This window comes from Echinococcus granulosus (assembly GCF_000524195.1).
Source record: "Echinococcus granulosus chromosome Unknown EG_S00012, whole genome shotgun sequence".
In the NCBI taxonomy this organism is placed as follows: domain Eukaryota; kingdom Metazoa; phylum Platyhelminthes; class Cestoda; order Cyclophyllidea; family Taeniidae; genus Echinococcus; species Echinococcus granulosus.
The window spans coordinates 82,014-107,530 of NW_020170392.1; the positions used below are offsets into that span (position 1 = coordinate 82,014).

Consider the following 25,517-nt stretch of genomic DNA (forward strand, 5'->3'; position numbering starts at 1 on the left):
ATATCACCTGAGGGGACTGAAGTGTCTTCGTAGCTCGGTAGGATTAAACAAAATATCAAAAAAATGCAAGCGCATCTATAGTCACCTTTAGGTTGTACAATATCTCTTAAACTTTGGTCTCAAGTGTTGTGAAAGCTTCCTGCTTTAATATGACAGTGCATTCTTTACATTAAAAGTCAGGTAGTTTCGCAATCGTGGCTGCTGTAAGCGCAGTTGCATTCAGTGAGCTTTATTACGATCCTAAATATACAAAAAATGTCCATGTGAATGGGAACCTCAAAAAGCACTAGATTTAAGCAAGGGGGTTATTTTAACAATGTTGGAATCGTATAATGATTGTTTTGAGACAATGTGGCATCCCAAAACTTTCTTGAAGATAAAGAAATACATAACTGTAATACGGCGGTTGTTTGTCCCTCGGTGTTGGCGAGGAACCACTTTTGAATTGGCCTTTGTGCCGCGCCGGGTGGACTGGCTTTCGGGCCAATCCAGTAACCCAAAAACCTTCTCTGTGCTGAATTTGCGTGTTCTACCCGAGTATTATGGATACTTTCGTCTTCAGGAAAGTCTCGGGACGTTACATTATACTTGCTTTACCAGTATCGAGTGCGTAACTGGCAAATGACGCTGTACTAGAGTATTGTATTGCAGCACATCCGATGGATAAGTTCTCTGTCATGCAGCTGCTACAAAATCTGCGTATCTGAACACTAGAGGGGTTATTTTCAATTTGTGACTAGGCAGCTGTGCATTTAAACACACCAGTTTCAAGTAGTCTCTCCACTATACAAACGTAGTTGCTTGAGATTGTTTTATTACAATTCACACATATCGCACCTATTTGTAGCTACTCTTCGAAAATAATAAAAGGAATGTAGTTCAGAGTATTGCGTTAGGGTGTCTCATATTTATGTGTCTTTGACCTATCCCCGTTGTTTAGCTAGGCAAAATGTTTAATTATTACTGGCTAAGATTGATGGGACGCTCACATTTCTTGTGTGTGCTTGTGATATTTTTTATTTTAGTATGGATATTTTCTGCAAAATGCGCAGTCTTTTCCGAAAATTACACCGGAGAAGTGTATCTTCATCATCCTCAGAATTATACTTACAATTTGGCTGGGAACAAATCGGTTTGTCCAGTTTTTCGGAAAATAATAGGGTTTAGTCGGTGGCAGTCCGAGTTAATATAAGCGCAGCTAACGTAAATGAAACTTATCCTTTGCTTGCAATTTTCAAGCAGCAAGCTAATGTTCTGTCTTTTTCGCTTCCTTTGATGATCAACAATAGGTTTGTCATTTTTTTGTGAATTATTAACAGGTTTTCATATAATGCGGTCAGCCGGACGCTTTGTCCATCGTTTATCGCATTGGATACACCTGATAACAACACCGAGCAAATAATAGTTGAGCTTTCGAGCTCTATGCCTGATAAGTCCCATGCGCCAATTTATCGTCTTCAGCTGGATGTACTCAACAACTTTGTTCTTCAGTAAGAATTGACCGTAATACTAAAGTTCTCGCTTAGACTGGGTCACACAGAGCAATTGCTCATTACTCCATCAGAGCCGCAATACTTTCTTTTTTCTTTATCGAAGGACATTGACTCAGTGATTGTCCATATTCATTCGACTGACAAACTCTGTATGACTGTGTCTGTTCAGGCTGCAAAAGTATGATCCTTTGTTACCTAGTGTTATCGCGTGTGCTAGTGTCCTGTGGCTGATATTTTAGACACTGTTAAATATTCCGGTGTTTATCAAACGGTCACAACCCTTGGAGCCATAACTGTCAGCGTAAGTTCCCGTTTAAACTGTTTTAACGCGTGCGTATAGAAAGTGGAGCAAAACATAACGGAATTTTTGGTTGTGCTGGTTTTGAAACCTGAAGATGCTGATTGCGGTGGTGCTGCTACAGGTTGGTGCATTTTTATATAGTACCCGTAAATGCATTCTTCGCACAGCTTCTTGTAAGTCGACTAACGAAAATTTGGCACACTTGTATCCTTTTTCAAATTTAGTTATCAAACCTGGACACAACTCTATCCCTCGAGTGAAGAATGTTACAATAACAGTCACTCCTACCCTGGCAGGTATGGCTGCATTGCATTAAATAACAATGATTTTGTGTATTTTGCATGTGTAGGTTTCATGCTCGCAAGTCTATGAAAACGTTTTATCATCTTTTCAGGTTATCATTACCACCTTCCAATCTACGGAGCAATAGGGATTTACGTCATATTTTATGCTGCTACTGCGATTATTATACTTGTTTACCCTTCCTAGTAAGTGCGAATCTGCTTCATAATGCTCTCACTTGTCAAATTTGCTAGCATTGTACTACTTTTTACTTATAGTGACAAGCAGGTCCAGTACTATTTCAGTAAGTCTAACAGTACAACCCTTTTCATCACCTTGATACCTGAAATAGCCTATAATTATGGTCTTACTACTATCCATTTTAATAATGCAGAAGACTTGTCATTCTCTTAGACTCGTTTGCGGGTTCGGGCATCCACTTCAACCGTCGAAATCTGGCAAACGCCTCTCCCCCACCGCAGGCAAACTACGACAGCCAGATTATGTCAGTAACCTACGCTCATTCGCCCGTTGAAGGTGCCACAACTCGTGCACGTCACGTGGTCGGTCCCAGCACCTCCTTGGCCTCCATGTCTCAGGTCTCCATCTCTACTTTGACGCCTACTGCCTCTACGTCTCATCAAAGACCCCCGCCTCCACCACTGCTACCGCCACCATCTCATAGTCTCTTTAGTTCCTCCTCGTCCTCCGACCTCAACGACGTCGACGCTGGCTCTACTCATCTCCAGTCCGCAGTGCGACGCAAGTGCAAAAAATTACGACGGCCACCGTACATTGCGCTATCCCCGCTGCAGCGCACAAAACAGCACCACCGACGCAGCATGAGCTACGGAAGCACACGAGACATGGCACTGAGGGAGGTGCCAGGTCGGGTGGAGCGGTGCTCCACTTGCTCAAGGCTTAGTCTTGGACTGGAAGGAGGTGCTGGCAGTACTTTTGATGGTGGCAGTGTTCGCGCCAGTGACAGCCGTGGAGCTCTCAATGGCAGTAGAGGGCTGCCGACGGTGAGACAGGTGGGGGAGGGTCTGTTGGCTTTGCCCCACCTTCAGATTAATATCGACCCTCTCGCCGATGCGCAGAAGGACAGGAAAATCTACTTGCATAGTGTAAGCACCTGGGCATCCGTAGGAAAGGCCATACTGCATTACTTAATTAATTGTCTCGATACAGACAATTTGTACTCGTTTTTTTTATTTTCACGTTTTTCAGCGAACTCTCTTTGTGTCAGACCTAGCTCGTAAACGCTATTCAACTTTGGATCGAAAGTATCTTCTTTACTTTTGGTGAGTTCTGCCCCACTTTCTGGGGGCGAAGTGGTAGAACCTTTGCCTTCTTATGACATAGCTATTTACTTCAGATGGTAAGCAAACGCAATTACCTGCCTAGTATTTTAAGCAAATTGGGCTTATTCGGTTTTGTGATTATGGATCGTTTAGTTGAAAAGTAATTAGAAATCCGTGCATTGGTGAGTTATTTTTACGATCGCATTGTTGCAATTTCATCGCAAAGGATGCGCTGTCTCCCATCAATTAAAAGGGTTCTTTGGCTGCGAAATTTACAAATGCATCCTTGTTAGTAATCCTACAAGTCTTTCGATCCACAAGTTCTGCTGTATATTGCGTTCTTGTTACTTCACGTGGCCACACCGCTCTTCAATTGAGGCTGACAACGTTTTTTGCCTTAGGTACCTCATCATAATTTCAATTTTCTACGGCCTTCCTGTTGCCCAACTGGTCATGACCTACCAAAGAGTGAGCACCACTTCCAATACCTACTTAATCAGGGTTTTTTGCTGTTTCATTGCCACGCACTTTATTGCTGATCATTTCTCCTTTACGTCATTCTTTGTGACGGCTCTTTTATATTCACCATTGAGGTCATCGTTAGTCGGATTAGTTTGACTTGGACTTTAACCGTTTGTTCTTTAGAGTGAAAATATTGTGAAGACTCATTGCATGCACTTTACATGCCTACACTATATCTGTCTCTCTATTGCAAAGCTGTTTAATATGTCCTTTCTGATGTTGTTTAAATATTTTGAGTAAATAGCAGCATCATACTGTTCCTTAATTTTCTAACGCTAGTAGTTGTCATAGGAGCAACCATTTTGAGTGGTTTTTTTTCTCACATCGCAATACGCTCATATGAAGAAATGTTCGGAAAAATTGTGCAGTACAAATTTCCATCACTGTACCCCTTGTGATTCCTGCATCACGTTTATCCCTCCGTATGACCACATTTCCGCCCTTTTTAACGCATCGGGGCTCTTTATTAAACGCAGGACCTCCTATTCTTTTTCATTTCCGTACGTTGCAGGCTTTGCATGACACCGGCAATGAGGATATTTGCTATTACAATTTTGAGTGTGCTCATCCTCTTGGCGTGTTCACGGCTTTCAACAACATTATCTCCAACATTGGCTACGTGATGCTTGGTCTGCTCTTTCTCGGGCTCACCGCTCGTCGGTAAGTCGAGTTTACGTATGTACTTGCAGTTCAGTTGGAAAGCACCCGCCTTGGAGTCATTCCGGAACCGTTTTGCAGTTCATTGTTTATTTTGGGTTGTCATCACTCCTCTCATAGCCGTTTCATTTGCAAGCAAACTATTGACGGTACCTTCGGTGAAACTGAAATACCTGTTGGCGCCGTAGTGGTAATAGGCTTTGTTGACTAAATCGCTTTATGCAATATTGTTTTCAGTGGCGCACAGAATAGCACAGATATGCTTTCAGTTTCCTTAAATATATTTTATTTTTATGCACAGCAATGGTTTTTATTTGCTCATGCGTTATCGACTTGTGCATTGGCGCCAAGATAAGCACAACCGTCTTCTTTAATGGCAGTCGAAATGAAAGCTCCTTTGGACCCCATTTTTTCCACTTCCCTTGTAGGGATCTCATGCACCGTCGCACCAAGAAATTCAGGGTTCGTTGTACTCGAGTGAGTTTCCCAATGGCGTCAATCTCCATCTTTTCCTCACTTTCTTTATTCCACCTGTCATTTTCACCGGATTTTCATCCTATTCAGGATCTCTGCGCAATTGCGGTAAAAAAGACACGCATATATGGGTTTTCGGCTTCGTGCTGACTGCTTTCTTTGTCGCTGCTTATTGTTGCGTCCCGCCCGTGTTTTGCACTTTCATCAATTCCACCTTAGGATGATTTCATTGCTCTGATTCTCATAAAATCTTTGTAGTCGATTTGGTTTTTATACGATGAATGGGATCCTTGCGCAGCTTATTCTTCGTATTGGTTCTGCTTGCATCAAACCGTTGTCTACGAGAATTTTACGCATCACTTGGTTTGCGATCTCCTGATGTCCGTAGTTATTTCAGTAATGCTCATTTTCGTTCTTGACGATTGTCCTTATTATTGCTTCTGAAAATCACCTGTCGAATTTTAATTCGTCGTTGCAAGTTCGTTGGAAATTTAGTGTTTTATTCTCACCACCGCTACTTTTGTCGCACGCATGTTCAATGTGCCTCTGTCAGTCAGCTTGCCGCGTCTTCATAGTGTAGCCAATTTGATATACACAGACACCCTTTTCGAAATCGGTACTTCTAGCAGTTTTGCCGGTGGCTGTGCCCCCACCCAAGACGTAGCAATGGCACCAGCAATACTGCCACCGCAAACTGCATCGCTGGGGTTCCGGATGAGAGGCAGGGGGGCGCTTCCTCCCCAGTCCCCTCCGTCGCCTCCTTCACCGCTCCCATGATCACCGTCACTCGTTGCAGCAGCCGTCGTCTCTGCTCTCGTCTTCGTCTGACCTGTTGCCATGGCTCCACATCCGAAACGTCTGACAGTCATCCACCCAATGAAGACAGCATTGCAGCACTGAAAGACCATCAGAGCAATGATGAGGATGATACCGGGGGGGAGAGAGAAATGGTATTGCTGCTTGCTGTCGTCATCGTGATCATACATACTCTTCACACAATTCTTGTTCTGCATTGGTGCTGTTAAAACTTGAGTGTAGACAAAAGTTGGATTTTTTTAGGCCTACGGAATACCACAGCACTATGGTCTCTTCTATGCTATGGGGTTGGCTTTGACCATGGAGGGGCTGCTCAGTGCCTGCTACCATATATGCCCAAGTTTCTCCAACTTCCAATTTGGTGAGTTGATTAATTTAAATTAATATCTGTCACTACATCGAGTTACGATTTCGTCATCTTATCGTACTGTCGTGACTCCTCCATACCACACTGGGTCAACAATGTCCGATTTGCATCAAACCAGAACCGTGAATTTTTCTTGGTGGAATAACTTGCACAGTGGTGATCACGAGTCCTCTGGAAAGTGTCTCTCAAATCATTACACTATAGTTACTAGTCTAGTCTGATGATCATTTGATTGTGCTACCACCAGGATTAATATCGTCAAAGTAATTGAGCATTCAATCTTCTACCTTTCGCATAAAGGCGTATGGAAGCACCCGTGGACACCCCGCAAAATAGACGTACTTTTCGCTCCAGAGTTCATTCCCCTAGTATGACCTGGTGTGTGATGACTTGAGGTCACTTTGCATGATAAGGACTGGGGATTCCTTTATTATTGCTAGATTGACACTGGAGCAAAAAATTCCCCTAATGTCGATCCACTTCAGGTGCTATATTGCCATGCACGGAACAGGAGAGCTCAAGCTTTGTTGTAAAGGTAACATACATAAGCCATTTTCTGTGGAATGAAGGGCTGATTGGTCTGGAAATTTTTATTCCTCAACTTTCCCGACGTATTTCTGAAGTGGGCTGAAGAAAGTACCTGTGGCTTGAATACGTTCTTCATGTATCTTGTCCCTTTCGAATCAGCTTCTTAGGCTAATTACTGCTTACCCAAACTCCTTTCCATCAGAATCGGCTAACCGGTTTTGCAGAAAATTGGCCAAAGTGTAGTTTACATAGGTGTGGGGTCAGAATTTTAAAAAGTTTGCATGCAATTTTGTGATCTGTACCACAAAGTAGACCAGACCCTAAATTCACGCCCAATTCATTTGACCTGGGCTGCAATTTATTGTCATTTGAAGTACTCAAAGCACTGACCTACTATTTTTTGTTTACCTCCGTAGTTTTCGTGGAACACAAATTGAATTTATTACCTTCAAATGCATTTATTATTTAAACCGCTATGGCATTCGATGGTAGCGGATAGCAACTCCTAGTTTAAAACGTCTTGTCGATGTTTCTCCAGTTAGAACTATTGGATGTTGTGCGCTTGCTTGTTTTACCACTTTCTTTCTCGGACGAGAAATTGTACACTCAGTCGAGGCATATACACCTAATTTTTATGCAATCTTCTGCCCATCCTTCATTAGTTTGCCATAAGTAGTCCCGAGGGTGGGCTATTCTGTCCCTAGTGAGTGATCAGCTTTTGACTGAGTTTTGACAACTTGTGCCTTCCAAATCGTGGTTCGAATGTCACGAGAAATCTATTTGTTGCCACATATAACAACAACAGTTCACCTTCACACCACGATTGCAGGGGATGGCAAGCTTTGAGGGTAATTCCGTGAGGCAAAACCAAGTCAGATTTCCGAAGTCCCTTTTCAACCCGTCGATTTCCTTCGAACGGCTTACCATTTGTGGTGATAACTATCGCCAACTTTGCTGTCACTTCAGCTGCAGTAGTTTCAAATGAAACACGATTTACCTTTGCCCCAAATTAAGTCTTCCATGTGGCTAAGGTCAAAGCCGCTTTTTGGAATGAAAACCCTCGATGCATAATTTCTCCGTCAATTTTTTAAACCAGATTGTTTATGTTGCAAAGCACGAATGATCCATGACTTTTCCATGGCCTTACAAATTTTTCCGATGGAGACACACTTAAGGCTTATCAAAAAGGTGTGAAAAGATAGTATTCAATTCGAACTTGTAGTCATGATAGCCATGTTATTTCCTCTTCATTGTTTCGAATTTTAGATACTGCGTATATGTACATATTGGCTCTGATTCTGATGCTGAAGATTTACCAAACAAGACACCCGGACATCAACGCCTCGGCCCACTCGGCCTACATGGTGATGGCTGTGGTCATTTTGGCTGGTGTCACCGGCGTGGTGCGTGAAATTTGGCCACTTTTCCCCTTTAACCTCTACTAGCTGATGTGTTTGATGCCTCTCCCCACGTGTGAGAGCGCCCTAATGGCACAAGCCATTTGGCAGGGTGTTAATGAGGCGCGCTAGAAACCCCTTCTTTTAGCCCATGGAAACGTAGCAGGAGCTATACTAAAATCTCATTTGGCCCAATTAACCCCGATTTGGATGAGCATTGCGTTGGGCTGTAAACGACATCATAACAAAGAAATGCAGATTCACGGGTATGCTAGCCGGGTTGCTTACATTCCCAAGAACGAAGTGACAATCAATCAACTTGACAAGGTCTTGGTAGCGCTCCTCAACAGACGGAAAGTGTGGCATCCTCCTCTGTGTGAAAAACTGAACCTGACTTTGCACTAGTTTGTGCTCTTGATAAGGTTTTGGATGTAAACTTTACATTCCACGAATAATTTTCTCCTTGCCAAGCCAAAGGAAACATCATTGGTAAACTTGCAATTGCCCACCATGTTTTCTGCTTCATATTTGACCAATGCGATTGCAATACCCACCTGCTAATCAGACTTCTTATTCCTAGCTCTACGGCGGGGAGACCTTTTGGGTGCTCTTCACAATCGTCTTCCTGACCATGAGCGTTTGGCTGACTGCCGAGATTTACTACATGGGACAGTGGAATTTTGGTAACCTGACATTCTCCTGTCATCTGCTTTCGTAGCTACCACTGCATCTTCTGTTTTTAAAGCCTCCCATCTTCAACTTATTTATGCACCGCTAGCATGTGTAGATAAGGTAAACTTCAAAGGCTCACAAAGCCGTTAAGGCGTTAGAAAGCGATGTGTACATTTGTGTTTCAGTCTGAGACTTTGCCCTAGTTCATCGGTTTCTTTTTGGGTTTGCCTAACACACAGATATATGTCTTCCGAGACGCCTCTACAATTTGATGCGTTCTGACGGAATTCACTGCCTTACGCCAATGTACATGGAACGTATGCTTCTCCTTCTGGTTGCCAACTGCGTCAACATTGGAATGTAAGGCACTACCGCGTTTGTCTTTACTCATCTGCGAAAAGGCGTCTTCCACTAACATTGGAGGACGTTGGTGCGGAAATCGAGAGGGTTTTGGTGGGCCTCTTTTCTCCCACCTAAGTAGCTATATGATTTTCGCCTAGACTAGCTGTCTTGAGATTAAGGGGTGATACGTAGCTTGAGGTCAACTTGTTTAGGATTTACTAGTATTTCGCCTGTATTGTACCTTTATTTATGCGCGTTGCTGTTTTATTTCAACAATCGGAGTTGCCCAAATAAAAGAAATGTGACATGCATTACCCCAGAACACCAATCTTTCAGAGCTGCGTTCGGCCTGTTCACTCGACCCCGAGACTTTTCCTCCTTCCTTCTCTCCATCTTCATGATCAACCTACTGATGTACTACTTCTTCTACGTGATCATGAAGGTATGCAAACAACCGGTGCAGTGATGACGCAGTCATTCGCAACGCTTTTTGAGTTTGCAACTTTTAGCCTAGTCACAGGATTGCATCACCACTCAGTTTTTTTTACCGTGTGCATCGAGACACCCATCTAATGAGCATACTTTTTACCTTTTAGTGCCGCTTTCGGGAACGATTTCACTGCATTCCTGTGTTATACATCCTCCTTGCGTGTATTACATGGGGCTCTGCTATCTACTTTTTCATTCAACACTCGACCACTTGGGAGGTAAGAAGGGTATCGTGAATAGCACCGCCCGCAAATTGTTCAATCGCTTAGCATATCATCTATCACGGTGAAGTGGGTTGGTGTAACTTGCCAAGAATTCGCCATGATAAACTCTCGCATTTGTTCATACACGCAGGTCACTCCAGCTCAGTCACGCGCTTTGAACCAGCCATGCATCTTCCTCGGCTTTTACGATGTTCATGACGTCTGGCATTTCCTTTCCTCCACCTCTATGTTCTTCTCCTTCATGGTAAGTTGGCCCTAACCGAATTCAGTATGATTGAGCAATTGGCCTTCAATAATTCTCATCCGCCTTGTTTGCAGTCCATCATGACTCTTGACGATGATCTAATCAATACCCCCAGAAGCGAAATTCCAGTCTTTTGATTTCTCTGATTATTACTGTTGCTAACATCGCAACCATTCCTCCCCTACTCCCTCCCGTTCCCAATTGCGTAGCCTCTGTGCATATCCTTTTATTTCTGTTTTTCACACGAGTATGTACGAAAAGAGGGTTCTCTTCTTTGTCTCTCTTTCTGCACGATTAAGTACCTATCGCACATGGAAAAAGCGGGTGTACATATTTTCCTTACTCTGACTGGGCCATTTCGGGGAACCGGACGACGATGGTTCCTGCCAGAAGATCGTAGCTGAAAACAGGATCCCCGGTGAGGGCTATTTGCAGTAGAGAGGACCATATCGATATGCCGGAGTTTTTCAAAACGGCCCTAACGATGGATCTATGTGAAGGTAAAATAGTTGGATGCTACGTGATTCCGCGCTTCTAAAATGATGTTTCTACTGCCGTGCGATGTCAATCTCTCCCTTCCTTTGTGAATAAGGGAATCATACCTGCAGAGTCCAGGATTGCCAGCGGGTACTATGTCGACCGCATCCGGCAGATTAATGCGATGATTACATGAGAGTACCCGGAGACCCAGCAGGTACTTTCCCAAGGAACAGCCTCCAGGCTCGAAGTCGAATACTGACTTACTCACAAAGTAGACCTAAGTTGATAGAAGTAGGCGTCGTACTGTTTAAGGTACCTCAAATATCAGGTAGAGCACGAGACTGATGGCGTCTGATAGCGCCGACGGATCGTTCCGGCTGGCAAACATAACTTCTTCATGGAACCGTTTCAAGTCGAAGACTCCATCACTTTGCAAAACGTCGAGGTAGATTTGTGTCATCGAGCAAAATGTCATCAAGATACGATAACCGGGTATAAAGTTTAGGATTTCCCGTGGGAGGGAATTGACGAATTTGCTATTTGCTGAATAAATAAAGGCAAGTGGTCTTACTGGAAATCACCAGGTTTTCCCAAGAGGAAAACAAAGTAAAATTTGAGGATGAAGACGATGAAAGTGTCGATCATCTCCGCCATAAAACGAGATTTGAGAGATGGAAGTCGGAAGCGTGCATCTGTTAAATTGAAATGGGGTTTCAACTGTAAAAGCGTGGGAGCAGAGCAATGCGTCCTCTGAGCTACTTGGCACTTTGGTTTATGCACTCTAAATTTTAATAGAAAAGTGACTGCGTTTAAGGCTTCTCCCCCCCCCAACCACTGCACGCGGTTAAACAGACTGACCTGATAAATACACAATTGAGACGAGAATACGGTCCTAATGATTGGTGGTTTTGATAACAGAACATTACGCCAAGCTGAAACTATGCTACCTAGGAAACAAGTCAAAAAAAACTGCTGCAACAGAGCATGCCGAGGAACGACTAAGTTAATGTAAGGTTTTCGACTACTTACAGTCAGAGTAGTAGGTCTCGTTTTGCCTGTCATCATTTCTGTGGGACGAACTACGTAGAATACCAGCGGATCTCAACTGTCTGGAACCTGGATCCCCTAAATTTGTTAAATCACCGACGAGCAAATTATTCATTCCCATTGATTCCCAGAAATGATAAAGAGTTCTGTTGAGCATATAATGGCACTTAGCTGAACGGGTCTTTTCGTTTTCCAGCCATTTTGCCAACTGTAAATAAAATTCATCATGCGAACTACCACGCATCAACGCACGACCGAAAGGCGTATCTATAAGTGCTATCCATCGACTACTATATCAACATACTTTATAGCCCAGATAAACAATACTGAACTCACGATCAATTTGGGAGGTTATTACAAATTTCCAATATTCATCAAAAGCTTAATGACTGTTGATCCGAATAAAATAATGCTCAAAAGGCTCCGTGCAGGGTTGCTTATCGAAATTTTTTTCGTTTCTGCTATACCTAAAGTGAATGTTTAACAGATAGAACACCTCTTAAAAAATCGTAAACAAGAGGTCGGGTTTTCGGGTTTAAATGTGGTGTATTCAGGCTTTTTGGAAAAAAGTTTCTTTTAGCTCCTAATATTCAGGAAATCAAGAATCGTCAAAATCTTATTGTGTGCTGCCTTACAATTCTTTACATAATCACTTATTTCGAATTGTCCCGCATCCAGCTTTTGTCCGACTATAATGAGTTTAGCCTGTGAAACAATGCACAGTCATGGCAACCTACTTTTAAAAAAGGGCACACGTATCGTTCATAACATCTTTTCCCTACAGTTTTTAAGGTGTGCTTTCAGACACTATTTTAAATTACTAGCAATACACTGGCTAATGCACATTATTATTGATTTGTACTGCATCGACTTAAACAACTTTGATAGTTTGAATTGCGGGTCGGGTTTGTTGTATGTGCAGTGGCGTGCTTTGTGTGATTTTTCAATGTTTGTTCTTTTTCTATCGAACCTATCATGTTTTTGTTACAAAATACTGTAAGAGTGATGTTTGCCTTCAAGTGCATGGTGGGGTTTGCATGATTTTTTGTACAATATCATACGAGTCTTTAATCTTTGTGTTCAACCGGTAGTACCTCAGTTGGTTTCTTGGATGCACTTTCTGGACTCAGTATTTTTTGTCATTCATATGGGTTTGCTGTTTTTCGTCTACTCACCTCACCGACTCTGTAGCCATCACTGGAACACTTTCAAGAACAGTTTTCCTTCTTAATTAGGTTTCTGTAGCATTCTTTTTCTGTGTTTTTATGCGCACGTAGCAGTATTTTAGTGTTATCGTTTGAAAAACCCTTGGTGCTGTAGGAGCATGTCAGCACGTCCGAAGAAATCTAAGCAAATGCTGCCCACATCTGAAAAAGTCGCCACACCGAAGAAGGCGGATCATTCCCGCGCCACTTCGTCCACTGGGACTTCTGCTTCTGAAAGTACCGAGTACAGGTCACCTAGCCCCCTTAATATCAGCCGAGTCGATGAAAAAGAGGAATTGGCCCACCTGAATGACCGCCTCGCCTCATACATTGACTATGTGCGCAAGTTAGAACGCGACAAGGAGTGTCTAACACGCCGTATATCAACCATCTCTGAGGAACGTCTCTCTCAGATCGATGAGGCTAGAAAAACCTACGAGAAAGAGATCACCTCATTGCGTCGCCTTGTCGATGATTTGGCCAAGGAAAAGGCTGCTAAGGATGTAGAACTTAAAAAGCACATTGATGACATGAATGAAGCAAAGGCCAAGCTTTGCAAACGCGACGCTGAAGTTCGTTGTCTTCAGCTCAAATTTGACGCACTCGAACGTGATGTTGCTGTGTATAAACAGAATCATGAGCGCTATCAACGGCTTTGTCCTGAATATGATGAAATGGAAAAGAAGTTGGAGGCTACACGCAAAGGTCTTGAAGCCGAAACGGTTTTGCGCACAGACCTTGAAAACAAGGTTGCTAGTTTGCGGGAGGAACTGGACTTCAAGGACCGTCTCTTCCAGGAGGAACGATCAAAGCTTGTCATGCGCACTCTTACTGTTGAGGAGGAGGTTGAAGATAGAAAGGCTGCTGAGTTCGAATCGCGCCTGGCTGATGAACTCCAGGCTTACCGACAGCAGACTAATGATGAGCTACAGCAGTATCGTATTCAAATGGAAACTACGTTTCAGGTGAATATTACTGATGCGATTTTGAGGTTGTTGCTAGGCCTTCGTGATTCGTTGCGTTGCGTGATAAATTAAGTAACCGTTTCTTTAACGTTTTATGAAGACGAAATTGGAGCAACTACAGCAGGCCAATGTAGAAGCTAACAAAGACAGTGGCAGGCTGAATGATGAGTTGCTGGTTATGCGTCGACGTTGTGACGACCTCTGCCATGAGTTGGCCAAAAAGACGCGCGAGGTAGACCTTCTGCAGAACCGCGTGCATGACCTTGAGAACCTGCTTAACAAGGCCCATGACGACTACCAGGCTCAGCTTGCAGCCGAGCGGGATGAAATTAAGCGGCTCAAGACTGAGCTTGAACAACGATTCGCCGAGTTCACTGATCTCATGAACACGAAAGTTGCCTTGGATCAGGAGATTCTCATGTACCGGAAGATGCTTGAGGGTGAGGAGTCGCGGTGAGTTTTCTTGTTTTCGTGACTACTTTATAGGTAAACCTATAAATCGCCGCACAGGTGGATTTTGTGTACATTATTTGCTTTGCTTCGTGGACTAGCAAAATATAACTGAAATCAGCTTGTTGGAGCTTTTTCGGTTATCTGTTGAACTGCTTATAGCATTGATGTTCATATATCTAAGATCTGTCCTTGTTTAACTGACTGTAGTAAAGTCGTTGTCATGCCTACTCAGTCTCCATTACATTTCCAGACGCATGTTAATCCCTAATTATTTGAGTTGTTTGTTTGGGTATCGATGGGTGTATTGCTTATTGCTGCGTCCTGTGCACTTTGGAACGGCGCGGTTACAGTAGCATACCGTGGGAGGACCTTGTGTGTGCGCTTTCGGGCTTACTCGAGAGCTGGGTTGCTGCGTTTTGTGGCGGGGGTATGTGGGGTTTGTGCACAAGACCGTTGGGTGACTCATGCTGTCACACCCTCCCCCCGCCATAGATGCACACGTGGACGTGCGTAAGCATCCCATGCGGCTTCTGTTTTTTGAACGTGTGCTGACAGGACGCGCTGCCTATATTGCCAACGGGATTGATGACGGTACTTAACGTGCGTGTTAGCCGTGTAAATCTAGCTTCTACCTCCATCCTACTTGAGCATACGGTGGTGACCGTGCTTTGTACAGGATGTTTTATTTAAGTGGTTTTTGGGCCTGTTACCGCTTCCCAACGCGATAACGCTTCGTTTTTGTACACCACAGAAAGACAGGCTCCCCACACTTTATCGATGTTTGCCCTTGTGTAGCGAAGACGAAATTAAATAAATGGTGCATGGTAAACGTATGTAACTAATGAGGATTCTCGTTGCGATGATCGCTGAGTGAATTCCTTATCTAGGCTTTCGTAGTTGAATAGTTAAAGCATGCATTAAAAACTGTACTGACAAAGAAGTACGCCTTTTGAGTTTTTGAGCCATGGCTAAAATGAGCGTGATTATGTTTCCCTTTTGATCACAGCTAGCGAATGGTAATTAGGAGTGATTATGCTCTGAAATATCCAGCTTATGTATCCCGCTTCCACCCCTAGTTTAAATCTCACTTCACCGAAACGCGCCAGTCCGTTCAGCGGTGCCTACATGGGTACCAAGAGGCGTCGACTTGATTCCGGCGACGAGGTGGAGGACGACTCGGGCTTGTATGGGTCTCAGTTCGCTTTCCGTGTATCGACCTCAGCCATCGGCGACATAGAGTTCACGGCTGATCAAGACGGCTCTGGAAGATGGATTAAGTTGATTAACGTCGCAAAAGATGTGAGTATCTTACGATATAATCTTGGGGAGCTGTTTTTCCCTTTTTAACAGACCTTGGATCTCGCGTGAATAGCCACATTTGTGCGTATACAGAATGTCAAACTGTATTTTAGAGTTTTTTGTCAGTGACGAGGTCCTCAGCCGTTTTAGATAGCCAGTTTTACTCCCTTAATGTGGCAATATTTCCGAACTGCTAGCTTTTAGGTTATGGACTTCGTAAGAAGCATTCTTGAATTTGTTAATCTCCGCTGGAACCCTGATCAACACCGATGCACGTTTCTATCTAATCATCTATGGATTCAATATTTTATCCGGGAACAATGCTTTTATTTCTACTTGTTAGTTAACTCTCCACTTGGAAGAAAGCTTTTCACGTTATATACCCTACTGAGTACGTTTTTTTTTTGTTTTCACACACTCATACATATTTTTGTGCTGTATATAGGACATTAACATTGGCAACTGGGTTTTGAAGCATCAAGCTGATGGCGAAGAGGTGACCTACAAATTCGGTCGCACTTTTAACATGAAGCCTGGAAGCACCTGCACTGTGAGTTCTGATCATTCCACTTTATCTATCATTCACTCGTGTTGTGTTTTGTTGCTAATGCTTCCTACATTTCGTTGGCGTAGCTATGCTTGCCAATTTTGCTTGTGAGTAAATTAATGCGTTCTTTTTGGCGCAGGTAGTAGTTACTGCTGAGTGTCAGCATTTGCTTTGATTTTTTGCGTCAAGGTGGCAGTAGGCATATTCGATGCGTGGCGTGCGTCGGTACATCTGTTTTGAATATTCCAAAGTGACTCCCTAAACTGAAGGTAATTTTGGTGATATCTCTGGCAGATCTGGGGTAGCGATTCGGATGCCACTCACAATCCACCGGAAACTGTCGTTATGAAGAATCAGACTTTTCACTCTGGAGCAAATATCACCATAACACTTATCAGTGAGGACGAGAAGGTTAGTTTTGTGTGCTACCTACCCCTAGTTCATCCGCTTGTTCTTCGTTAAATTCAAATGGCTTTATCTGCCTATTGTAGGAGCAAGCCTCATGCTTGATTGTTCGCGAGTGCACGCGGCCAAAGATAAGTTCAAGGAGATTCCGTGCTGGCGCCACAAAATCGGAAGAGGTAGCTGCATATCCTACGTATACACTTAGAGATAACCGCTCATTGGAATTCTGTTTGTACTTTTGAATCCAGTATTGCTCTACTTTGTTTAGTGCTTTAGATGACCACTTGATAGCCACTCATCACCAATGCTATTTTTCCTTTTGTAGAAATGCTCTCTGATGTAATGTGTTGGGACCGTCGACTAGTCTCTTTTTCGGCATTGCATTTAGCGCGTGCTTATTTGTACTGATGCAACGCGTTCTTGCAACGCATTTTTTTGATTTTTCAATCTTTTGATGGCAGTAATATGAGTGTAGGAGTAGAGCTTTGTTTAAGCCTCGCAGCATCCTACATGCTATCCGTCCTCTGTGTTTGTTAACTGGTTGTCCTACCTAATCCATTCTAATCCGGTTTATATATGAATGCACTCCCTGGGAGTCTTCGTATTTGTTGTCTTTCGATCGGCGGGGGGGCTGGTTGAGGCTGCATCTGGCCCGTTAGGTCAGCTTGGGGGACCAGATATGGTGTGGCGTTTCCTGCGATGGATTGCTGGAATGGCGGTCCGCGGTGGCCTCGTCGTGCTCATTCGATGTCGCCAAAGTCCTACTAAGCAGGCTGTTCGGGGGTAAGGGCGAATTCCCCTTGCAAAAGGGGGGGTCTGCGATGTAAGAGTGCACGTTATTGGGCGGTTGACTGAATCATCTTGACGTGGGCAAGCCGGACCCATGAAACAGGTCCTCCTAGTGCATCATCATCAATAGGTTTGTAGTTTTGATAAAAAGGTCAAATTTATCAAGTATGGTGATTTTTTGGTATTTAGGTGATTCATAAACAAAAAGGATCAAATCATGCAAGCACAGATCATCTACATAACGCAGTCTGTTAGGAGGTAATTCGATTGCATTTCATATACGTTAACGTAATGCTGTCTCAAAAATCTAGGAAACGGCTATAGATTTATCCTCGATCACTGTAAGCGTCTAGTGAACAAAGCGGCATTAAAGGAAAATTGTTTAAGTGTGCTCATGAGCTCTTGATAATGACCTGTGAAGCTAATCTTAGTTTGAATGAGGTTTGGCGTTTACTAACGACGATGACATACGTTAATTAAATATAGACTTTCTACGCTTCTAGTTTTTGTTTTACAAATTTGGCCTAATATATGCGAAATTACACTAAAGTGTTGTGATTTTTTGATACTATTTAGGAACCAGTTCTTGTCAACAAGATGTCGCAAGCTACACCTTCCGCTTGATCACTTTTGTTCATGTTTTTAAGAAGATGCAAAAAATGTGTGTTTAAAGTACTTTTTGCTGACTGATTCGTATTTTGTGCCAGTCGTTCTATGTTTTCCCTTTTCTTACAGTGGAATCTTGTTTTCTGCGTACTTAATGTTAAATGCTGTTAATGTTAAATATGACTCCTGAATGCGTTTACGCAAGTCGATTACCTAAATTCGTGGGTCACATTGGTTTCAATCTTAGTGTTTCTTGCTAGTTTGGTAAAGTTAGCTTAGTGCAGACTAGATTACTCCAATTCTTATGTTTTATTTTTAAGTAAATCTGATATTATCTGTAGCGGATCCGTGTACATGTATTATCTGGTTTGTTCCTTAAACTTAACGCTTTTGCATTTTTTATTGAACCATGTTTGATACGTCTACTCATTGCGAGAAATTGACCTACTATTTTTAGCAGATCCCTAATTACGTTTCCAAAATATAAATCAAGATTTTCTTTGTATTAAACACAGAGTAGTTATTAATTGGCCCAAAGGTGTTTCCATGCTAATTTCTGGTCTTATCTTAGTAACAATGTCTGCTCGAGGAAAGAGGGGACAGCAGTCATCCGAGACAACTACCACCACGACTAGACGTACAACGTCTGTCACCGTTCCATCCTCTACGTCATCAACGGATCGGCGACGCCAACGGTCAGTGAGTCCACTGAACATTTCTCGTAATGAGGAGAAGGAAGAGTTGGCTGAACTGAATGATCGTCTTGCCTCGTATATCGACTATGTCCGCAAATTGGAGATGGATAAGGAAAATCTCAAGCGTAAAATTAAAACCTACTCAGAGGAACGTCTGGTAAGACTTCTAATCAATCATACATTTTTCAGACATCAATTTAAACTCGAAACTTATTTACAAATAAAAATGTACATCATTTAAGGACATTAGTTTACTAAAATATGCTATTTGAAGTCTCTACTATACAAGTCTCAATAACTTATTTATTTCCGTATTAATTCCCGTTTTGCTCACTTTTTGAGATGTATGTGTAATGACTATCCTGCTAGAATGACTACAAGACTGAACAGGCCGAAAATTCTGGGGCGGGTACTTTTAATGTGAAAATATTTGCTTGAGAAAGTTTTACATTGTTCCAAACCAAAATAAAAATGCGTTTTGCGATTTCCGAAATTCCTAGTGACTGTGAATCTACTTTTTTTGAATTCGACGTATTTCGTCTACAAGCTCTCTGGTGATTGGAATTTTCAATATTTTATTTAGCTAGCATAAAGTAGAAGTAACTTCAAAAAACATTAGCGTTAATGTCAACATACTTCAGTTCCATAAAAGATGGGTTGATGAAGGACAAAACGTAAAATTCACACGTCTTCTTTCAAGAGTAAGCACGACGATGCACGAAATACCTACGAGTCGGAGATCGCCTCCCTCCGCCGCCTTGTGGACGACCTAGCCAAGCAGAAGGCGGCGGCGGAGGTGGAGGCGGAGAAGCATAAGGATGATGCGAAAACGACCCAATCAAAACTGAGCAAACGGGAGACGGAGGTGCGTGGGCTGCAGCGTCGTGTAGAGTGCCTCGAACGTGATCTTTCTGCCTACAAGCAGGATCATGACCGTTACGAGGCACTCAAGCCCGACTACGATGCTCTAGAGAAGCGCTGCACCGCTCTGCGGCGCGATCTTGACGCGGAAACGGTGCTGAGGAATGATCTTGAGAATAAAGTGGCAGGACTAAAAGAGGAATTGAACTTTAAGAATTGCCTGCTGGAGGAGGAGCGATCGAAGGCGGTGGAGAGGACTATCACGGTGGAGAGTGAGATTGAGGATAGGAAGGCAGCGGAGTATGAGTCGAAGTTGTATGATCAACTGCAGGCCTATCGGGATCAAACTGCGGAGGATTTGATGGCTTATAAGACTGAAATGGAACACACGTTTGAGGTCAGTTGCAACCTACAGCGATCCAAACAGAACGCAATTATGTTTAGAAACTATTACACAAGTAAATTGGTAATAAAGCCATATAGTTGATTACGCAGTAAGTTCTTCTAAAGTTATGAGTAAATTCCAACGTCTTTCACTACAAATGTATTTGAAACTAAAAATGGGTTTTGCTATCGAGTAATCGGAATCCACACCGAAGTGGTTCAAACCGGTGGACTCTGAGCTGGCTTCCGTTAAATTTTTTTGGCTAGACTAAGCTAAATCAACTGCGAGCAGCTAACAGCGACGCCTCAAAAGAGACGGACCGTCTGCGCGACGAGCTTCTGGTGGTGCGCAAGCGCAGTGACGAGTTGGAGCACGAATTGGCCAAGAAGGTGGCCGAGGTGGATCTGCTGAAGCGCCGGGTGGATGAAGTGGAGCGCATGCGTCGGCACGAGCGCGATGACTACGAAAAGCGCCTTGCTCTCCAACGCGAGGAGCTGGCGTGCCTCCAGCGGGAGCTGGAGATCCATTTCGCTGAGTTCGCAGATCTCATGAACACCAAGGTAGCGCTGGATCAGGAAATTCTCATGTATCGCAAGATGCTCGAGGGTGAAGAGACGCGGTATGTGTTCCTCATTATTTCGAAAAGAGTGAGAGGTACTACTTTTGACATTGAAGTATATGACAAGAATAAAAACTGCGAACCAGTGCACTTTAAACGTAAAATAACGGAAATTTAAAATAGAAAACTACATGATAATTTTTTTGCTATTTCTGGTAATCAGATCAAGTAAATAAATGACATTTTACCCCGTCATAGATACTCATTTTGATACGATGATCCTAAGAAACTGAAGTGAAAGGGAATAGGCCTTTTAAACCGTCACAATGAAGCATGCAAAAGATGCACATGTCACTCAACATTCAAGTATGCGCAATGTGTGTATCCAACAGTCTACTTGTTCACGCGTGCTCAACATCTCACAAATAAGCGCCTAAGAGCTCCGAAATCTCAGAGTGTTTACGAGGCATTTGTGTTTACTCATGGTGGGTAATTGCAGACGTTACGAGACCTGATAGTCAGTCACCTTCGAAGTGACACTTTGATGTTCGTGCCTGTGAATTGCTCCCCTTCAAGGTAGCAAAATGCAATGGTTCCATTCAAGGCTGAAACCATAGTTATGCATGCATATTAAGTTAGGACAGAGACTTTTCTGCTGGCCATGGACCAGACAATGGGTGATGCAAATAAATACGAACTGGGCTTAGCGTCCCCTCACAATCGCGGTAACTATGACTTAGGAGATCAGAGCAACTTATTCGTTCTAGCTCATACAGGTTGCAAAGCTTACAGGGGAGTGCCTATGCCAATATGAACCGAAAACAGCAACAAACGTAATCGGCAATGAGTCCGTGGTTCCGCGCTTTGAATAGATCTACTACAATGAAAGTGGTTTAATTGTTGGTGGCACACCTCTCCAACAGAAGAAATTGGCATATTTTTAGGTAGAGCAAACTTTGTCCTCAAATGTCCTTTTGATGACCATTATTTTTCAACCTAGTGTCAAAATATACGGGCGCCCATTTGCACTATTAATAGGAGGTCTTTTCATTGCTTCGAAATCGAAAGAGACAGTAGTTAAGGTAATTTGCAATGAAAAATTGCAATGGCTTAGGTGGAAGCAAGCAGCTAAATGCAAATGTGAGACTGGCTAAACATCAGTAATGTCGGCAATGCCAATGGACTGCCATCTTGAAGAAACCTATCTACGAACCACAATCCACCGAAGCAGACCGACGACTGAGTCATTGGCGGTAATTAATGATTAGCGTGTCATGAATGCTAAAGCGGTGTATGCAATGTTAATTGCTGTTTCATCTTCAAATGATATTAAATTGTCTCTTGAACAAGCAATACAGTCATTGTCTATGTACCAGCTACTAGATGGGCATTTCTTGCCTACTTTAGCCTCAACATCCCGGTGGGTTGTGTGCGTGAGACCCCGTTTGCTGCGGGTGCGAAGCGTAGACGTCCAGTGAACGTGGACTACGACGAGGAGGAGGGGGAGGAGGAAGACGAGGGCATCCACTCCACCGGCACAAGCTCCCTCGGTGGCTCCGTGCCGCGGGTCACCTACCGTGTGGCCACCAACTCCAACGGCAACATCGAGTTCGCCCCTGACCAAAATGAAATGGGCAAATGCGTGAAAATTATCAACTCCTCTGACGAGGCACGTTTTAATATCGTTAATATTTGTTGCACGCTTTCATCGAATAATCCATTTTGTGGGTCCACTGTTTGTTCTCCTGGCAGCGATTTCTCATGTAGTGGTGCTATTTGCTGGGAGAGGGAAATTCATTCCCTCATCGACGAAGGATTTGTGGGCAAGGGACATTATGCAGATGCATTTGCAAAACTGCACAATGTTTTTGATCAGAAGGAGATGAATTAATGTTTACTTTTCGCCTTTTTAACTAAATCATTGTAAAATATTCTTTATAGCAAAATTTACGGGCTACCTTAAGCGGTATACACGGCCTCGTGGGGCAATAGTGCGGGTGCCACGAACCAATCCTCCTCCATTCTCTATCTTCGGGCATTTTGTTGTCAAACCTCGTACTTTCTTTTTTTACTCCTGCTTTCTTCCTCTCACTGTTGCTAATTGCCCACTTTTCGCCCCATGTGCACAGGAAACCAACATAGGGAATTGGGTGCTGAAGCAAAAGGCGGACAGCTATGAAGTCACCTTCAAATTCCCCCGTTCGCTCATTCTTCAACCTGGGGCTAGTTGTCAGGTAAAACGCTTCTTTAAAAATTCTTTGTATGTTGAAATTCAATGTATCAGGCTAACTGGGAGTGAAGAGGCCTCATTTCGACTTGTGACCATGTCTTCCACTTAATCATGAAACTTGCTATACGGATAAAATTGCAATTTTTTACAAAATGAATTTTGTCTGCTTTTGCTATAGGTTTGGAACAGTGATTCTGGCGCCGCTAATGACCCTCCCAAAGATTTGGTTATGAAGAATCAGTCCTTTAAAATGGGCACCAACATAAGCTTTTCTCTGATTGGAAATGACAAGGAGGTAAGTGGGAAAACACCCTCCTAAGTGCTTTGCAATTAGCAGGTCATGCGAAATGAGGAAAAGTGTAGATCTAGTTTTATGAAAACGTCTTAATCTAAAAGAATTTCGTGTCTGTATCACATGACTCGCATGTGTACTGCACCATCTTAATCCTTCGTACTCTCCTGACGTCTCTCCGACCTGCAGGGGGATTTTCGTATTGCCTTGGCACTGGACAATAGCACGCTGAGCTGGTTGGTACATCTAAAGTAGAAATGGAAGTGCCCAGAGCCGAGCTTTGTGGTTAGGCCTCTAGTTTCCCACAAGCTCTCCTCAAATAGTCTACCAGATGGTATCTGATTGCGCCTCTGCCAACCTCTGTAACTGACAGATCTCTGGGAGGTGGTAGCGCGGTATTGTCCAACTTTTCTTTCTTGGACGTCAGTGCAGGCTACCTTTTTTCTTCCCCATTTTAGGAACAAGCCAATTGTCAAATTACACGAGAGTATGTTCGCTATCCTCGATTCCATTCTCGAGCGCAGTCGACGCAACCGCCAGAAGAGGTTACCACTAAATTTGTATTTGCAGCTCACCTTGATCGCATGTGTCCTTAGCTGTTGCTGGTGCCTCTGCTCTCTAAAAATATCCGGTTTCTGATAGGGAGAAAAGATTTCTTCATGGCACTAGGGGGTACCCTTGAATACACCACACTGTTCAGCATTCACAAAGGAGGAAATAGCAACCCCACCTCTTTCCTTTTCAATTTGGTGTGCACTTTTCTCCAGTCTTAGGTTTGCATCGAATTAATGCCAAAAAAAATCTAGATCTTTTAATCCCGCCCACTACGTGCGGTGAATTGCCATGAGGAGCGATTCTCCCAACTAGTGTCGCTTTTAGGGTTTTATCCAACTATGTGGAAATGCTAAAACTTACCTTTTCCCTTTCCTTGTTTTTCGCAGAAGTGTGTCCTGATGTAACACTCCCTCGCGCAAAGTAGTTTTACTACCTTTAATCCTTTCTGGTCATCATCCAAATCGCATCGTCAATCGTGTTGTTATGTCATTCTTTCATGATCTAATCAATGCTTTATCTTTTATCTGTGTGTCTCCTGTTCCCACGAATCATATCTACTTACGAAATAAAAAATATACAAATTCTACTTTCTCACGCATTCAAGAAGGATGGAAGAAACGCAGTCTCCGGAGTTGGGCTGTAGGATTACCAACAACGTGCACTTCCAATTCCCTCTGGGCGGTGTAGTACTCCTCCACTGCAGCGGGTCGGTCTCAGTGTTTATGTTTACACCACCAAAGTACCTGTTCAGCGCCAACCTCACATGCCACATAAATGGGCTCCCAGATTTTAAGCATTATTTTATGTGGTTATCAAAGCCTTCCGGCTTCAGCTCACGCTTCTCTGGCTGCTGTAGTTGTACAAAAGCCTTCATTGGTCAACTAAGAACCTAGATCTTCAGTTTCTGCTTCATTCAGCCCAGTCTTGTTTGATCATAAACCGAACCTCTCAAACCCTAGACTAGGTTTCCCCCGAAAGTTGATAAAATATCGTCTAGGAAACGAAGACTGAAAAGGTGATCACACAAACGAGCAGTCCGGCGGGAGATAACTGTTGCAGGAATGATGAGTACGACTGACGCACCCGCCCACTAAGTCAACCGCGCTTGGTGGCACCACCGCCCACGCCTCTCGCTAGGGATTCAGCATTCGGCTGCTGCTCCTTTTTTCATTTTTCGTCCTTCCATCTTCTTTTTCTGCCTTTTCAACTATATACTAGCATGACTTGCGCTAAGACACTAAACATAGTACGCCACTGGCTTGTCAGGAGGTGAAGGAACATTTGTCGCAAGGCAAAAGTCTACCAGTGGAAGGATCGATCCAAAGAATTTGTCCTCCAGCAGATAAGACGACGAGAAAGGATATCTGATCAAATAAATAAAGGGTTAGTTACATTAGGTGTAAGTAATTGCGCTTTCCAGTGCCATACCAAAGATCGGGACTTCGAGTGGCCGAAACATAAAGCACAAGATTAAAGTATGCTGCTGGTAATGCGTTTAACCGGTTAAGCCTCGATTATGAATAATTAGCTAGGCAGTAACGTGTTCTTTCCATTGGCTAATCACACGGCTCAGTTTCCAGCTTTCGTCCTAAATACTGGAAAACTGCTTGTAATAGCATGGGAAAGCCACTTAGCTGTCTGTGAAGGATCTGGGATAGTGCTGGTAACCAAAGCATCGATGTTATCAAGTTTTCATGCTACGCATTGCAAGGCAGAGCGAAACAAACTCTAAGTAAAACTTACTCGCCTCCAAGGCCTCCAACGTACCAATTACAGTAAGGAACTAACTTGGCAGATATAAGTAGTTAAACCGCCATGTCATCAACTCAATAAATGCGTCCCCCTCAACTGGTTTGACCGAGGGCAGATGTTCTTCCGTGACTTCCATAACCTACTGGAGACCACTCAACACGGTCACTGGGTTGAGACTCTTCAGCATATTTGTCAGACGAGCGCACCTGCACCCCCGAAAAAATAAAGAATTATACTTTCTAGAGTGCTGCAACATTTAATGCATAGTGAGCCTCGTCGG

At 43.3% G+C, this 25,517-nt stretch overlaps 4 protein-coding genes across 4 annotated transcripts; 3 read left to right on the forward strand and 1 right to left on the reverse strand. All coding sequences in view use genetic code 11, as the record gives it.

The window, feature by feature from the left end:
• Nucleotides 1–976: 976 nt before the first annotated feature.
• Nucleotides 977–10,249, forward strand: EGR_02563 (SID1 transmembrane family member; the record flags this gene model as incomplete). Its single annotated transcript, XM_024491812.1, has 23 exons — nucleotides 977–1,132; nucleotides 1,168–1,289; nucleotides 1,320–1,490; nucleotides 1,527–1,671; nucleotides 1,711–1,794; nucleotides 1,834–1,915; nucleotides 2,019–2,090; nucleotides 2,189–2,282; nucleotides 2,355–2,380; nucleotides 2,491–3,203; nucleotides 3,307–3,380; nucleotides 3,782–3,848; nucleotides 4,414–4,562; nucleotides 4,988–5,036; nucleotides 5,663–5,983; nucleotides 6,093–6,210; nucleotides 8,011–8,147; nucleotides 8,722–8,824; nucleotides 9,053–9,173; nucleotides 9,492–9,597; nucleotides 9,752–9,862; nucleotides 9,999–10,112; nucleotides 10,187–10,249. The coding sequence occupies 23 exons, from the start codon at nucleotides 977–979 to the stop codon at nucleotides 10,247–10,249; spliced, it is 3,198 nt and encodes a 1,065-aa protein (XP_024353627.1).
• A 202-nt stretch (nucleotides 10,250–10,451) lies between these two features.
• Nucleotides 10,452–11,883, reverse strand: EGR_02564 (hypothetical protein; the record flags this gene model as incomplete). Its single annotated transcript, XM_024491813.1, has 5 exons — nucleotides 10,452–10,602; nucleotides 10,715–10,869; nucleotides 10,909–11,135; nucleotides 11,174–11,284; nucleotides 11,622–11,883. The coding sequence occupies 5 exons, from the start codon at nucleotides 11,881–11,883 to the stop codon at nucleotides 10,452–10,454; spliced, it is 906 nt and encodes a 301-aa protein (XP_024353628.1).
• A 450-nt stretch (nucleotides 11,884–12,333) lies between these two features.
• EGR_02565 (Lamin-B2) lies at nucleotides 12,334–16,856 on the forward strand (the record flags this gene model as incomplete). Its single annotated transcript, XM_024491814.1, has 8 exons — nucleotides 12,334–12,431; nucleotides 12,960–13,809; nucleotides 13,910–14,262; nucleotides 15,339–15,561; nucleotides 16,007–16,111; nucleotides 16,403–16,519; nucleotides 16,600–16,689; nucleotides 16,839–16,856. The coding sequence occupies 8 exons, from the start codon at nucleotides 12,334–12,336 to the stop codon at nucleotides 16,854–16,856; spliced, it is 1,854 nt and encodes a 617-aa protein (XP_024353629.1).
• Nucleotides 16,857–17,093: 237 nt separating this feature from the next.
• EGR_02566 (Lamin Dm0) lies at nucleotides 17,094–23,889 on the forward strand (the record flags this gene model as incomplete). The annotated part of the gene is made up of 9 exons (XM_024491815.1): nucleotides 17,094–17,296; nucleotides 18,424–18,760; nucleotides 19,304–19,930; nucleotides 20,116–20,468; nucleotides 21,816–22,092; nucleotides 22,538–22,642; nucleotides 22,817–22,933; nucleotides 23,389–23,475; nucleotides 23,872–23,889. The coding sequence occupies 9 exons, from the start codon at nucleotides 17,094–17,096 to the stop codon at nucleotides 23,887–23,889; spliced, it is 2,124 nt and encodes a 707-aa protein (XP_024353630.1).
• Nucleotides 23,890–25,517: the final 1,628 nt, after the last annotated feature.